Source organism: Colossoma macropomum, unplaced genomic scaffold, assembly GCF_904425465.1.
Source record: "Colossoma macropomum unplaced genomic scaffold, Colossoma_macropomum, whole genome shotgun sequence".
In the NCBI taxonomy this organism is placed as follows: domain Eukaryota; kingdom Metazoa; phylum Chordata; class Actinopteri; order Characiformes; family Serrasalmidae; genus Colossoma; species Colossoma macropomum.
In genome coordinates, this window is record NW_023494785.1 from 13,281,065 (window position 1) to 13,296,946 (window position 15,882).

The 15,882-nt window shown below is 38.1% G+C and overlaps 1 protein-coding gene across 2 annotated transcripts; it reads left to right on the forward strand.

Moving 5' to 3' along the window:
* The first annotated feature begins 1,481 nt into the window (after positions 1-1,481).
* On the forward strand, positions 1,482-15,854 carry hacl1 (2-hydroxyacyl-CoA lyase 1). Of its 2 annotated transcripts, none has more exons than XM_036582893.1 (17): positions 1,482-1,591; positions 3,920-4,024; positions 4,124-4,164; positions 4,250-4,330; positions 4,501-4,573; positions 4,664-4,741; positions 4,881-4,975; positions 5,808-5,920; positions 6,532-6,667; positions 6,979-7,084; positions 7,916-7,999; positions 8,329-8,430; positions 9,227-9,381; positions 9,523-9,681; positions 11,218-11,325; positions 12,118-12,304; positions 13,926-15,852. In XM_036582893.1, exons 1-17 carry the CDS (start codon positions 1,538-1,540, stop codon positions 13,956-13,958), a joined length of 1,710 nt encoding a protein of 569 aa, XP_036438786.1. In that variant the 5' UTR covers positions 1,482-1,537; the 3' UTR covers positions 13,959-15,852. The 2 variants fall into 2 exon arrangements, with proteins under 2 accessions (XP_036438786.1, XP_036438793.1); XM_036582900.1 differs by having other exon boundaries at positions 1,567-1,591; positions 4,255-4,330; positions 13,926-15,854.
* The last annotated feature ends 28 nt before the right edge of the window (positions 15,855-15,882 follow it).

Genomic DNA, 15,882 nt, shown 5'->3' on the forward strand with positions numbered 1-15,882 from the left:
TTGATCGGGTGCCACTGCTTGCCAGCCTTCTGGACCGGCTTGAGCACCATTGAGCTTCATGCTGTACAACGCTGTGCAATCCTCACCCTCAGATGCTGCTGCTGCCGCTGGAGAATCATAAACTAATCAAATTAACCATTGCCCCACCTGTTTTTCCCGCTTCGTACTATAATACCGCTACTAAAATGTTTGCTATCCGGTGTTGACCAGAGGAGGATGGGTTGCCCTTCTGAGTCTTGGTTCCTCTCAAGGTTTCTTCCTCCTTCTCTTGGGAGTTTTTCCTTGCCACTGTCGCCACTGGCTTGTTCATGGGGGCTCAGACCCGGATTTTCTTTCTGTAATGCTGATTTTTTTTCTTTCTGTAAAGCTGCTTTGTGACAACACCTGTTGTAAAAAGCGATACATAAAAAAACTTTGCTTGCTTGCTTGCCTTCCAGTTCACTTGCCACATCACTTCCATTTGTTTTATTAATGAAAGATATTGGAAGTAAATTAATTATGGATCATTACAAATACTTTGCTTTAAAAGTACCAAGTCCTCAGACAGTGAGAAAATTGAAATCCTGTATAGAAAAATAGATGCATCGAGATGCATCAATAATCATTTTATAATCGCATCGCAGCCTCTGAATCTTAATCGAATCGAATCGTGAGGTGCCTAGAGATTCCCACCCCTAACAAACATTTAACATTCTCATCTGTACACATTAAACTGTCAAGTCCATACTGTGGCTAATAGACCTCATACTGTCTACAGTAAATGAAAAAGATTGTTCAGTGAAAAATCCAATTTACACTTATCCCTTGTGTAGTCTATCAGCCAAGTCATGTCCGATGTTTGTTTCTTTAGTTTTGCACTGAATATTATTAGCTACACTCTTAAAAAAGATGGTTCTTTAAGGGTTCTTTAGTAAAGTAAATGGTTCTATTTAGAACCATGAGTTCTATATGTAGAACAAAATTTCTTTGCATGGTGAGATGTTTCTTCAGATTGATAGAGAATCTGTTGTATATGGTTCTATATAGCACCAACAAGGGTTCTGCTATTGTTGCACAAGCTTAACAAATAACAGAACCCTTTTTGGTGCTTTTTGGATACTATACTGGTGGTTAAATGCTTAGCTGTCCTTCATATAACTGAAGATTTATTTACTTAAACTTACTTTTGAACTGATAGAAATGTGTATTAAACACTTTTCTTTCTTAAACACTTGATAATATGTGTGGAGCTCCTTTAGAGCCCCTACTGTTCAGAACCAGCCCTGAGTACAACTGTCAACAAGACAAAGATAAATTATTAAAGTAAACATCTGATGTTACAATGCTTCTGCAGTACATTTAAAGGAGAATTATTAGTTACAGTTAATAACCCAAATGTTTAAGTCTGTTATAATGAGTACTTCTCTTTTCTCTCCGAGTTGAGCTCTCTGTTAATGTTAGCTCTTACCGCTAAACGTGTAGTAGCCGCGCACCCACATTTGGCGTGCGGCAAGTTTAACAGCGTTTTGGCTGGTTTAACCGCCGAGCAAAAAGCAAGATGGCAGAAACAGTGACAGGAGCTCAGATTATCGCTGAGGCGCTGAAGTCTCAGGTTAGTGCAATAACACTGTAAATCTTTCACTCCTAATCCAGCGCGGTTTCGCGACTGTCTAGTTACGCCGAGAATGTGAGAAATAATTAGCTTTAAAAGCTAACTAGCTTAGCTGGCTAGTTAGCTAAGACAGAAGATCAGTCATAGTGATTTATTGATTCATTGGTTGTGTTCTTTGTGGCTGTTTATCGACATCACAGCTGCTCAACTAGAACAACTAGCAACTTTTTTTTCAATCTGAAAGGAAGTCAAATACCTAGTTAATAAACTCAGAACACGCTGTAAACTAATCAGTTTACCCGGGTCCTTCGATAAATTAAACTGGAACAAAAAGTTATCCAACTCACCTTTGGCACCTTTGGCACAGTGCTCAGGTTCAGCCAGGTCCATTGCAATGCTCATTGACTAGCTAACGCTAACCTCAGCAAATTACAAGATACCCATTTTAACCTTTCTAAGATAGCGTGTGCATTGCAGTTGCTTCTGTATCTGAGCTTCGTGGTGGTTGTATATTATGGCTGCGTCTAAAAGCGCATACTTCCATACATGCAATACTGGTTTGTCAAAAACAGTAGATATACCATCAATAGAAGTCCATTAGTGTAGTACGTGTAGTATAGAAACGTTAGTATTTGGTTTTGGACGCAGCTTATGAGTCCAAAAGTATCCAAAGATTGGAATTCAGCTACTTTAAGGTAGGGCTGAAAGATTAATCGTTCAATATCGAAATCGCAATTTGAAAAGAGTTTAAGTTTCAAATAGAAAAGCTTAACTTTTTATTATAAAATGCAAGTTTTAAGAGTGGAAATTTAACCTTATAACACAGCTTTTAAACTGCTTGTTGATGAGTTAACATTAGACCAAGCAACCACACGTCTGCGCTGTGACATCACAACGACAACTAACTGGCAGTCTGTGCACTATATTCAGCGTTAAAGCCTTAAACCAGTAAAACTGTATATGTTGTTCTTGGCAAGAAATGACCACAATTAATACAAAGCCATCATAATACTGGTCAGAAAAATCACAATTAGATATTTTGCTGAAATTGTTCAGCCCTACTTAAGGTGCACCAATTACTGACGCAGGTGTTCAGTTGCGCACACACAGCTTGTATAATCCCCAGTTGCACATGAGTCTAAGGTCACCATGCCCAATTCGAAGAGTCAGCTGGAGGGTATAAAGCCTCCCATCATTGGGCTGTGAAGCATGGAAGTGTGTTCTCTGGAGTGATGGAGCTCCATCCAACACCTTTGGTATGAGTTGGAGTGGAGTTTGTGATCCAGAACTCATCATCCAATGTCAGTACCTGACCTCACTAATGATCCTGGGGTTGAATACAATCACATCCTCACAACAATGTTCCAGTATCTATTGTAAAACGTTCCCAGATGAGTGAAGGCTGCAGCAAAGGAAGAACAAAATACCCATTAATACCCTTGATTTCAAAAGAAATATTGGATGAGCAGAAGGAGAAGAATGAGAGAGCAGGTGTCCACCAGAATAATGTTCACTCAAACAAATTTACTGAGGATCCTATCACAATAGAAACAAAGGTTTTCTAGCTAGATAGGCTTGGGGAAATCAGGAGACTGCAGTCTGGCAGAAATAAGCTGGATAACATGTCATGCAAAATATTTGTATTCATTTATTTTTTACACAGGTATCATTAATTTTATTGCATGAAAGCTTGTGTTTTACTATAATATCACTGTTCTTACATTTACAATTTTCCATAATTGGTCAGCTGATTTCTGTAGCCTGCACTCATATACTGAAAAGGCAAGTTCCACCCCTTTCTTACCTGTATAGTAGGCATCTGTTTTGAAATTTGATATGATTGCTCATTCTGAGGTCAAGACTTAAATGTGTCAAAAGGGGTAAAATGTCTTGATTCTAAAAAGCTGCGCTTCTATCCTACGCAGATTGGTTTACCTCAGAAAAAGTACAGATGTTATTTCAAAACAAGCATTTGCAAAGTAGCACCTTCTTGTGCAAAATATTGATTTTAGAAAAACATGCAACTGAGTAATAAACCATAAAAAACTGATCTCATATGTCTACTTCTCATATTTATATATTTTTTTTCATTTTTATAGATCATATATGAAATAAGCCCTCCCACTTTACTCTAGGATAGGATGCACCCAGATACCTATTCTGATCACTGACCATGTTTTTTTTTTCCTGAAAGACGGCAAACAAAGCCTTTAGAAGAGACTGAGAGTTTTAAGTTTTGATACACTGTTTTGAATATCACTTTTTAGAGTTGTTGAAACTGTTGTAAATCACTGTTTGCTTACTGTATAGTAATGTTTTTTGTTGCAGAATGTGGAGTACATGTTTGGCATTGTCGGTGTGCCCATCATTGAGGTGGCCATGGCTGCTCAAGCTGCCGGTATCAAGTATGTGGGAATGCGCAATGAACAAGCAGTAAGACCACCTCACCTCACAGCCTTTCAATTAGGGGATTCTGTTTTTTGTATTGAACGCAGCCACTATCCTTTACCATTATCGTTTCTTGTTCAACAGGCCTGCTACGCTGCTTCTGCAATTGGATATTTGACAGGACGGTACGTGTTTGCTTCATGTCCCATCACACTAAATTCTTTTGCTTTTTGTTGTATGTAAGACTTCCTCTTTGCCTCTCTCTGGCAGTCCAGCAGTTTGTCTGGTTGTGTCAGGACCTGGACTGATCCATGCACTTGGTGGAATGGCCAATGCTAATATGAATTGCTGGTAATGCAGATACACTTGAAAAACTCAATGTTTTAGAAGGTCATTCTGTGTGCTACACACAAATTGATTAGGAATTTTAGAAGTGACACACCTCATAGACTTAGTTTGTCTGTTTGTTTCCTTTTAGGACTTTTCCACATCAGTAACACTGTGTTCTTGTTTAATTACAGGCCTGTAATAGTCATTGGAGGCTCCTCTGATCAGAACCAGGAGACCACTGGAGCATTTCAAGAGTTCCCTCAGGTTTGTTTTGTAATTTACACACATATTTTGAGCTCTATATGTTGACTTTGTCTCAGCAAAAGTCAGTTATTCTCTTTTGGTCTTGATCAGGTGGAAGCCTGTCGCCTTTACAGCAAGTTTTCTGCCCGTCCAAGCAGTCTGGCCATGATTCCAGCAGTAGTTGAAAAGGTGAAGTTAGATTATTTTTCCTATTTTAGTATCTTTATTGTACTTTTTCTAGACATAGGTGTCTGCCCTTAGTGATACATTTTTTTCTTGTGGAGAAAAAAGATGATAAATTGGATGTTTTGACACCTATTTTTGTTAGGCTGTAAGGAGCAGCATTTATGGTCGTCCAGGAGCATGCTACATAGACATTCCTGGAGACATGGTGAATGCCAGAGTGGACCGGACCAATGTCAGGTGAACCAGCAACCATGCTGTAGAAGCATAGGCAGAATGTAATTAATGCAAACACTGGTAGCCTAGTGATATGAACAGGTACCAGTATCATTCACATTGTAATTAAAGATAAGTTCCACTGTGCTCTTTCTTCACGCCGCAGCTAACAGCTTCATCTGTAGCGGATGTTTTAGTTTTATTAAATAAACAAATTGTGTTTTAAATTAGCTAGAGATTGCTGGGATGAGCTCCAAGGGAACAGAGACAAAAAAGGAGAATATAGGACAGGGGTTATCAGTTCGGGTTCTGGAGGGCTGGTGTCCAGCACCGTTTGGTGATTTCCCTGCTCAGACTCTCCTGTTTTAGTAGGTATGTTTGAAATGACTAAACTGTGCTGGACACCAGCCTTCTTGGACCAGAATTGATTACTCCTGCTGTAGGAAGAACAGGTGCCCTAGTAAAAGCAATTACATAACCCAAACTTTCAGTGTTTTAAGAAAATAAATGTCAAATATTTTTTTTAGTCACACTCTTTTACCAAATAATAATAAAAAAAAAAACTTTCAAATTGTATTATTTTCCAACTCTATAAAGCAATTTCAGCTCTGGCCACTAGGTGGTGCAGTGTCCCCAGCTCTGTCTGTATGTACAGGGCCTTTTTCATACTTTGCTTATCATGTGCAGCTGACCACACTGCTGGTCACAAGTCTTGCCGCTGTCAGAGTATGTATAATAACCTGTCATTAATTAAAAATAGCAGTAAAAAAGAACAGTTGAGTTGTGTATGCAGAGAGAGGGATGCATTTGGGTTTCTCTCACTGATTCAACCCTCTTACTTTTACTTTTGCTTCAGGTTTGTATCCTGCTGTCCCCCTCCGCCAGCGAGTTTGGCAAGCAGTCAAGAAATCTCAGAGGCTGTCAGAGTTCTTAAACAGGCTCAGAGACCGCTGATCATCATTGGCAAAGGTGATAGTGAAAGAAGTGAATTTCCACCTCATATTTTCTTCTCTTGCACGAAAGTATTGAGACATCATCTCTAACTGCAGATAAAATTTAACTATATGGAAGATGTGCACACTAGTTTTATTTTAGAAAAGGTCAGTCTATAAAGTATACCATTTTTACTGTGGAAGAGGCTGCAGGACATTCAGAAGAGGATGAGATTCATTTAATTAAACATGGAGCGCAACTAAAATTTCTAAAAGCAACTTTATGCAGTGAGCACTGAAGGCAATACTGCAGTAAAGAAAAGCACATATTTATCAAAACCTTTTCTTGACTGAGGATGACACTCACAAATGGATGACCTTAATACTTGTCAGAAAGTGGTAAAGAGCGAATGTCTCTAATGCCTGTTCTCAGCAAAGTTGTATATAGAGGCATTACATTTTACAGTAAAAGCATTATTACTGTACTTTTAGTAGGACAGCATATTTCACATCATGAAAGTGAAAAGTGACCACATGAGGTGGTGTCCTTGTCTGCACTGAATGAATTGTAATCTGGTGCAGCTGTAGCACTGTGAATAGTACTGTACCTTATTTAAATATGTAAATAGTGTGTTATCCTTGATGTAGGTGCAGCATATGGCCGAGCAGAGAATGAGATTAAAGAGCTGGTGGAACTGAGTGGGATACCATATCTGCCCACACCAATGGGGAAAGGAGTGCTTCCTGATGACCACCCTAACTGTGTGGCTGCTGCTCGATCCAGGTGCAGATAAAATCTCTAACCAATCACACATTTTCTTACTGTGTGCAGTAAACATCTGTGGAAATTACAAGTTCAAGTGAGGGTTTTCATAAATCAGCATATTCATACAATCTTACAAAAGTAAACTATTTTTTGCAGACTTCCCCTCAGAGATCACTAAAGTACATCTGTGTGTCTGTCTGTCTATTTATCTAAAATAATGCACACTAGTCTTTAACCTTGCACTGTGATTCACTGTGTGTTTTTGATTAAATAATCCTTTGTTATTAATCTTTTTCTAAAAACCTACTGAAAACTGCATCTGTGTTCAGAGCTCTACTGCAGGCAGATGTGGTGTTGCTTCTGGGAGCCAGACTCAACTGGATCCTGCACTTTGGCTTCCCACCCAGATTCAGCCGTAATGTAAAAGTAATTCAGGTAGGTTAAGAGCAGTGGCAAACAGCCATTGTTAGTGCTAGGCCTTCAGTTCAGACCATAAGTAAAGACAAGAAAAAAAAACCCACCTCTACAATGATGCTAATTTCTGCTAGCGTCCCTGTGAGGTTTCTAACAGTATGTTAACACTGGTGCGCAAAAGCATTTTTGGATTGTTCTAGATTCTGTAGTTTTTGTTTTCAGCTTGTAACAATTGTAAGTATATTAACATACATATTTCTTTGTATTTGCAGTTTTACATTGAATCCTTCAGTGATGAGCACTTTACAATACTTGCAGAAGTTAAATACAAAAGCCATGTATTTTTTAGTTCCAGGAAATAATTAGGCCTTCTTTGCAGGCTTTCCCACTAGTTAAGAGTGTACATGTAGATTTAGCTTCAGCCACTCACTAAATTGTGGACACATTTGAAAAAACAAACAAACTTTTAAACTATCAGACTTGATTCTCTGTTAGCACTCAGTGTTATAGAGGAATGGTGCACTGAAGTCCAACACCTTTTGTGCAGTTACGGGTTATATAATACTTTTAGCATTTACATTAAGGGCAGTTTTACATGCCGTTCAATATGGTCAGCATAGTCATTCTCAGTTTTCAGGTTTTCTCAGGTAATCCCAGATTATTTTGCGAGCAAATGAATTTATTCAAAGGAAAATATGACACCTATTTCTGGTGAATTGTCTTACTGCAAGCTCATTACATGAGTATCATTCTGGATTCTGCTTGTATTCTGGATTAAAAGATTGGGTGGATCTGTTGTGTATGAACGGCTGAAGTACATGTAATATCACTAAATCCATGATCTGTGTGCAGGTGGATGTGTGTGCAGAGGAGTTGAGTAATAATGTTAGAGCTGCAGCAGCACTGCTGGGAGACGTGAGGGCTGTAGTGGGCCAGGTATCTACACCACAGCAGCAATCATGTTATCTTTTATAACATTGCTGTCATAGGAAAAACTCATATAGTCCTTTTTTCCATTTTATTTTGTTACACCTTTGAAAATGCCAGCTGCCGTTTATGTTATGTGAACGTTTCATGATGAATAGGCTAGAATTAATTGTGAAATGCAACCCTTCAAGTTTAATAAGAAGACTGATGTATAGAAGTTAAGAACATTTTTTTCATTCTCAGTTACCTGTTGAGATACAATGTTTTCTTACGGCAGCGACAATATGGGCATATTTTAATACCATGTCCTTATACCCTTTTACCTTACCGAATTCTAGCTGGTAGAGAGCCTGAAGTCAGACAGATGGAGATACCCATCAGACACTGAGTGGTGGATCACTCTGAGAGAAAAGATGGCTTCCAATGCTCAGATATCAAAGGTATGTTGAGCTACTAATGTAGTTGACAAAGAACAGGTCTACATTGATGTTTTTCTTTTCAGTAACGTTTTACAGTTACTGCATGTACGTGAAGCATTCATGGCATATTCATAAACAGTTCAGTAACACTAACAATTACACAATAATTTTGAAATGGTCATTGAATCATTTATTCATAATGAGTATATAATATAATGGATTGAAAACTCACTCAATGATGCTTAGTATATGCACCATAATATGTCCATAAATTGATTAAAATCTACATGAACAATGTATGATACTAAATGCACAGCAAGCTTACTCATGAGATATGCAGCTAAGGGTTGAAAATGATTACTTTATGAAATATTAGTAAATATTTTGTGAAACCCTTACACAGGTTAATATAAGGTATAGGAATATGAAATGTTATGAATTTGCTACATTTTTGTGTCAAGCATGAATGCTTTTTGAACAGTATTATAAGAAGTGTTGGCTGCAGTATGAATATTAAATATGTATTTTTGCTTAGCATTGTGTTTATTCCATGAAAAGGTGTGTTTTTTCATGAACTTATCATGACATATATACACTATCCGTCACTGAATGAGTCAATATATTAAAATATATGCTTGTTACTCTTGAATTAATGTATTTAATAAATGTTTCAAAATGATTATGTAATTGTATTGAAGGGTTACAGTTTTGTTAATGAATCTGACATAAAGGATTCATGTATATGTAGCTACTATAAAATGTTACTACCTATTTTTTGCTTTGCATGACAGTCTGCTTTTTTTCCGCTTATTTGCAGGCTCTTGTTCTCCGTGCCACTCTGCCCATGAACTACTACACAGCATTCCACCATATTGCTGAGCTCCTGCCCAAAGACTGCATCATTGTGAGTGAGGGAGCCAACACCATGGACATCGGCCGCACCATGCTACTCAACCACTTTCCCCGACACAGGTCTCTCTCTGCTTTCTGAGTTCAGTGACATTTCAGCTGTGAACTTCTTCATAGTTGTGGATTTGGCTCCGTAAAGTAAAAAACTTTGAAAATATGCTGAAACTTAAAAGCTACAATGTCATGCTATGGGCTCTTCTTCAGATTGGATGCAGGGACTTTTGGCACTATGGGAGTGGGGCCTGGTTTTGCCATTGCAGCAGCAGTACTGGAGAAAGCCCAGCAGACAGGACAGAGAGTGGTGTGTGTGGAGGGAGACAGTGCCTTTGGATTCTCAGGCATGGAAGTAGAAACCATGTGCAGGTATCCACTCAGCAGCAATCATCGTCTTTCACATAACTCTGCATTCTGACATATTTTTATACTTCCTACTTATCAAACATTCTGGACGCATACTAAAGACACTAAACAAATATTTGTTTGATGGGACACGACTGCTCGGTTCGCACTCAAGCGTCATTTTTCAAATATGTATTGGGTTAAAATTTCATGTTCAGGTTTTCACAGCTTGCCGTTTTAAGAGATTTTACCCTGCATTTACCCCCTGCTTCCCCTGTTTCAGTTTTTCTCTTCACGTAATACTGGCCCCCCAACTTTCACTACTTAAATCAGTTTTTAATTTTCTCCTGCTGGAATCACCCACTTGTATTCTTGACAGACTTTATCAACAAGGTCCATGAGGCCCATGTTCGTCAGAAAATAGATGTGCAGGAAATAAACAGCAAACAAAATGGATAGGATTCTGAGATTGTGTGCAGTGTACTATCATCCACTTGTGTCAGCATGCAAGCGAGGGCCACTTTCCAATAAATCTACACCATGTGGCTACATAGATGCCATGTTTTCTGAAAGAAGAGCTGCAAAAACTGAGGGCTGCTTCTGTCTGCAGCCCCTTTCATTACGGCATGTTACATGGTAAAACCACTCAGAAGCCTGCTTAAATCAGAGAACATGAACATGCTTGAGTTTCTGCTTAGAAAGTGGTAAGCTAACTTTGTTCTTGATGTGGTTTGGTAGTTTTTGCTATAGGTTTATTAAATCGCATTTACAGCCAAAAAATTGCTTTTAAAATAACAAAACTGCAAAAGCTTCCATTTTTGAGGCTACTGCTACTGTAGTCTATTATCATTATTTTTTTCCCTCTTTTTTGTTTTTATTAACTTTGGTGTAACCACAGTGTCAAAATCGTTTTTTTGGAATTGGGTCAGTTTTGGAATCAAAACTTGATGACATGGCTGTGGTCCGATTTCGACAGTTTTTCTCAGGTCAAGATGCCGTTTTAGGTCGGGTTGCAGTTGAACTAAAAGTTTGTCAGGCTGTATTTGGGACCACAATTTCAGGTCCAATTAACATGTGTGGTATTGAATATTGGTGTTGGCAGATAAATACTAAAAAATGATCAGACTGATGATATTTTAAACCAATATTTCATAACATATTTATTGTACTCTGGAAGAGCAGTATGTTTAGGTGATGCTGGGCTACTGTGCTAAAGCATCTGTGTTTTATTTATTATATTAATTTTAATTTTTTGAAACTCTGTGAAGAAATAAGTCGTATTTCTCTATAATGCTAATACAGGTAAATCTGGTCCCAAATTCTACCTTTTATGGATGTTTATGTATCGGCGTCTGCAGATTGCATATCAGCATCGGCACATAATTCTCATATTGGTGCATCCCTAGAGCTGCACAAAAAGCTTAACCATTTATATATTCTTCAGAAGTGCTTAAATATATGTACCATCACTTTAGGTGTGCCTATATTTGTATTTTGTGTGTATAAACTGTACAGTTTGCATGTTTGCTTACAAAATGTTTAATACACTACTTTTTACAGATATAAGCTGCCAGTTATCATAATTGTCATCAACAATAACGGCATCTACAGTGGGGTGGATCCAGAGACATGGAAGCAGATGGAGAAGATGGGAGACATGACCACTGTGTGAGTCTTGTGCCTCTGTGACAGACTGACAGGCTGCTGCTAAAGCTGCTGAATAGGATTCATATGATTGCAGGTTTGATTCTGGTTGTGCACTTAGGGCAAAATTACTCCAGGAATATTGCAGCATGGACACTGTGCCACTTATTGACTTTTTACCATAATATATGATAAAATATATGGTATGACTGCCCCAGAAACTCTTTTCGACGAAGGTGGGATTATAATAGTGTTATAATGGAAAAAATTATGCGCTTAACTTGACACCTTCAGATGCATGATTTTTACATGCTTAGGCCCAATCCCATTTCTTCTTTTTGAAAACAAGAGGTTGAAATCTTGCCTTACGAAATGGGACAACTCCAAATTAAAAAAAAAAACCTCGCTGCTGGGCTTTAGTTACATGTAAGGCATCGTATGCTTTCAAAGCGGGAGTATAAGACAATTATTTATTATCGCCCACCGCTAATTCTTTGGTGATACAAAGCTGAAGTCAGCTACTCGCCAGCTTTTTGTTCGAATTTTCCCGCTCCACTTTAAATGGTGCAGCAGTTACATTCTGGCGCTTCAGTCGTCAATCCTGCTGGACTGTTTAAGGTGGCACAGGAAAGTTAGCTAGCTACCGAGACATTAGCATACTTTTTTATGCTTGTTATGAAGAAAACGACCATAATACATTGAAATGACATTAATCTAAGATCCTAGACGTGAACGTGCAAAACAGGGGGCTAAGGGCTAAGTGGTAAGGGCAAGGAGTGAAATGGGATTGGGCCTTAGTGTGTACGTTTGTTTCAGAGCTCCTCCAGTGACGCTCCTGCCAGAGGCACGGTATGAACAGGTGATGTGTGCGTTTGGAGGCTGTGGGTATTTGGTGCGGACAGTGGAAGAGCTGCGCAGTGCACTACAGCAAAGCCTGAGAGACACAGCCATGCCAAGCCTGCTCAATGTGCTCATAGACCCAGCAGCCGACCGCAAGCAACAGGTTTCCTGCAGCACACACTAACGCACACATCTCAAGCAAACGTCTGTATAGGAGTCATTATTATTTCTATCATTTGAAACTTCTCATATCAATGCAGCTGGTAAAAACACAAAAGTAACTGAGAATTGGGTGATTTCCCAACAACAATAAATTATGACACAGTACATTAGGATGCAAATGTGCATCATAGATATGTGACATTGAGCATTATAGGACATTCTATTAATTGTGTTATTAACCAAACTAAATCAAGAAAAAAAAAACTAAAATACTGATGCTCGGTACAAAAATTCAGAGAGTGCTACTTTGTCAGAAACTAGGCCCTTTTGCTTTGTATACCAAATCTCAAGTACAAAACCTCTATTCTCAGTGTTGAGAATAAAGTCGAGTGAAATTCTCAACTAGCTCAGAGACGTTCCTGAAAACTCCTCTAATCCCCTAATGCAGTCGGAAATATGTCACGGAACGGATAAAAAATGCGCTGTGATTCTAAATTCGCATTGACTTTAAATTTTAAGAAGTGTCCTGTACAGTCTTATGCAAAAGTTTGAAAATTCTCAGTCAAATTTTGTTTTGTTGATTTTCTAAGTGAAAATAAGTTGTGTGCTGGGTGTTACAGGGATCAAATTTAAATATGACACTTTTCCTCAGATTTGTGGGCAAATTTCTGCTTATTTGCTGAGTTTAACATATTGGAAAAAGAACAGGCCTCATTTATTTTTTATTTTTCCAATATGTTACATTAAATAAACGGTAATTATACATGAAAAATGTACATTCTCTGAGTGTTAACTTATTTTTGCTTAGAAAACCAGCAAAATGTAATTTGCCCAGGGGTGCCCAAACTTTTGTACATGAATGTATCTGTTGGCATCAATCTATGAATCATCAATTTGAAAACAAATTTTCATTGATGCAGTAATCAACACAAGGACTGTCTGTTATTCTCTGTAGTGGCTGTTGTAGTATTAAAGGTCTCTGGCAAACGTGAAGTGTTAATTACACTGCAGGCCAGTAGATACACACTTACACAAACACATATAAACACCTCTGACCCCACCGACCTTGCTATTTGTAGACCTATTATTGAGAGGAGTGACCTGCTATGTTAAGCTGTGTGTGTTCTGGCAAACACAAATTGAAGGATTGGGTGTCATATTGACTGTGGAACACCCTCAATCTGTGTGTGTGGGCAATAGGCTTATGCAGATGAATAGACTCTGCATGTGTACTGACCACATTTTAAATGATAGGCCAAACATGCTTCAGCACTTTCAGATACTTCAAACGGAATTTTCTGTAAGAAAACATTATTTCTTCATTTTGTTATACCTCTAAATACTGATGTTTGCCATGGTATTTTACTTTCACAGTAAAAGCAGAGGTTACCAATCCCGTTCAAACCAAGAGGACAACCAGTCCGTCCACATTTTTTGTTGTAATCCAACATATTTTTCTATATATAAAAACAGCCATATGCTCTCTGTGTACTTGGGAACTAGACTGGGAACCTCTGGTTTCTGGACAAACTCTGATTATAACTCTGTTCTTCATTCTGACCCTCTCTTTTCTATTTGTGTTTGTTTTTCTGTCTGTCTGTCTGTCTGTCTGTCTGTTTTAGGATTTCCCTTGGCTCACTCGCTCCAATCTGTAAGAGAGTTAAGAGGCATTAAGCCAGAACATTTTGCCATCCATCACTTTCCCTCTCTGCTCCTACAGTCAGTGGTCAGCTCTTTCATTACTAACGACTGGGCAGAGCTTCAGCAGTGCCTTACTGTGTCAGGTGCTCTGTATTCTAAATCTACTTTGTAGTACTTTGAACATGAGAACATTAATTTTAGTGTAATAATCATCATAAAATGGTGCCATATCATGCACAAACGCTGCCTCTCAAAGTTTTGGAAACTACTTGAAATGCTAAATAAAACTAAAAAAATACCTTTTTAGGTTTGGTTTATATTATATAAATATGAACTATTCAAAATAAGCTACAAAAAATAACAGTTGATTCCAAATTTTGCATAGAAATACACGCTGATTCTACATTGCCAATATTGGTCTAGATCAGGGGTTTCCAAACATTTTGTACAATGTTTTGATATACATATACAGCATGCAAGTAAAAGTAGGTAGGTTTCAAATCATGTTGTAAAATGTTTTTTGTAATAGTTTGTTACTAATGTATAATTTTAAAAGGAAAATATTTTTAATAAATATATATAATTAAAATGATTTGTTCTCTTATTGGGTAAGGGGTAGTGTTTAGAGAAGGGGTCACCAGTCTTAATCACAAATTGTCGGTGTGGCTGTAGCGTTTTTATTCCAGCCAAGCAGGAGCACACCTCGTATAACTAGCTGTTTGAAGACTGAGACCAACTGATTCAAATTGATGACCCTTGGTTTAGAGTAACTTTCTGAAAGGCCAAATTAGGGGTGGACGATACAGTAAAAATGTAAACAATATCATCATGTTTTCACGATGCACGATATGTATCACAATATTGTGACACACAGATACAGTGCACTTGTAGGATCACACTTGCTATCAAAACTCTGGCACTATGATTTTTATACAACATTTTACATACTTACTGCAGTTAAACAGGACTAAATATGCTTTCTTGAAACATGCAGTTGCTTAGTGATCTTTAAATACAGACAATATCCACAATATGATCTGGAAAGCATGTTGTATGTTATAACATTTATCACGATAATGATAAAATATCATCATATTGCCCACCTTTAAGCCAAATCAAACATCCACACTGCCCTCACGCTTTGGGCAGTCTAGTTCCAGACTGTCAGGCTTTCCAGCCGTGCACTTGGGGTGATGTATCTGTTTAGGTGTGCCTACAGTTTTGCAGACCAGCTAATTAAGGTCACCAGGGCCATGTGGATTTTAGAGCCCCTTTGAGTGTTTGAAAAGAATAAATTTGTAAGAACAGGGTTGAGTATTCTTGGTCTAGAGCAGTGTTTCAGTCTGTGTGCTGGAGTGACCTTGCCCTGCACCATTTAACTGTTCCCTTATCAGACACATCTAATAGAGCTCAACATGTAATATCGTTTGTCAGTTTTAATCTGTTAGTGCATTAAAAACCTCAGTGACCTATATCAAGATCACATTATACTGTAGGTGGCAACTTTTTGTACTTGAGGAAACGTCCATTAATTATTAGATTTCATGACTTTTTTTTAATCCCTATGATTTTTCTGATCCTCTCATGTGGCTTGTTTGTTTCTTTCTTGTTTACCACATAGTTGACCTAGCCTGTGGTTATTGAATTATTGACCGGTCATCTTTTTATGGCGACAATTCCACTCTTTGTTCACCACCATCTGCTGCTTTAAGGGAACAGTGATAAACGATCCAGTTTGCAGTTCTGCCCCCAGACACAAATCATCATGAAAAGCTTTGGGAATTCAGTACTATGTAAAAGTCTGACACCACCCTTTTGTGTATTTTATTTCTGATTTACCCACTCTTTACTTTTTGGTTTTATGGACTGATGAATCAAAATTTGTAATTGGGATCAGGAGAGACAGAAAATGCAACCAACTTGTAAGACTGAACTTTG

Coding starts and splice junctions, on each gene's coding strand:
- hacl1 (XM_036582893.1), top strand. CDS start 1,538: ATGGCAGAAACAGTGACAGGAGCTCAGATTATCGCTGAGGCGCTGAAG. Junction 8,431..9,226: donor CCAATGCTCAGATATCAAAG/GTATGTTGAGCT, acceptor GCTTATTTGCAG/GCTCTTGTTCTCCGTGCCAC. Junction 11,326..12,117: donor ATGGGAGACATGACCACTGT/GTGAGTCTTGTG, acceptor CGTTTGTTTCAG/AGCTCCTCCAGTGACGCTCC.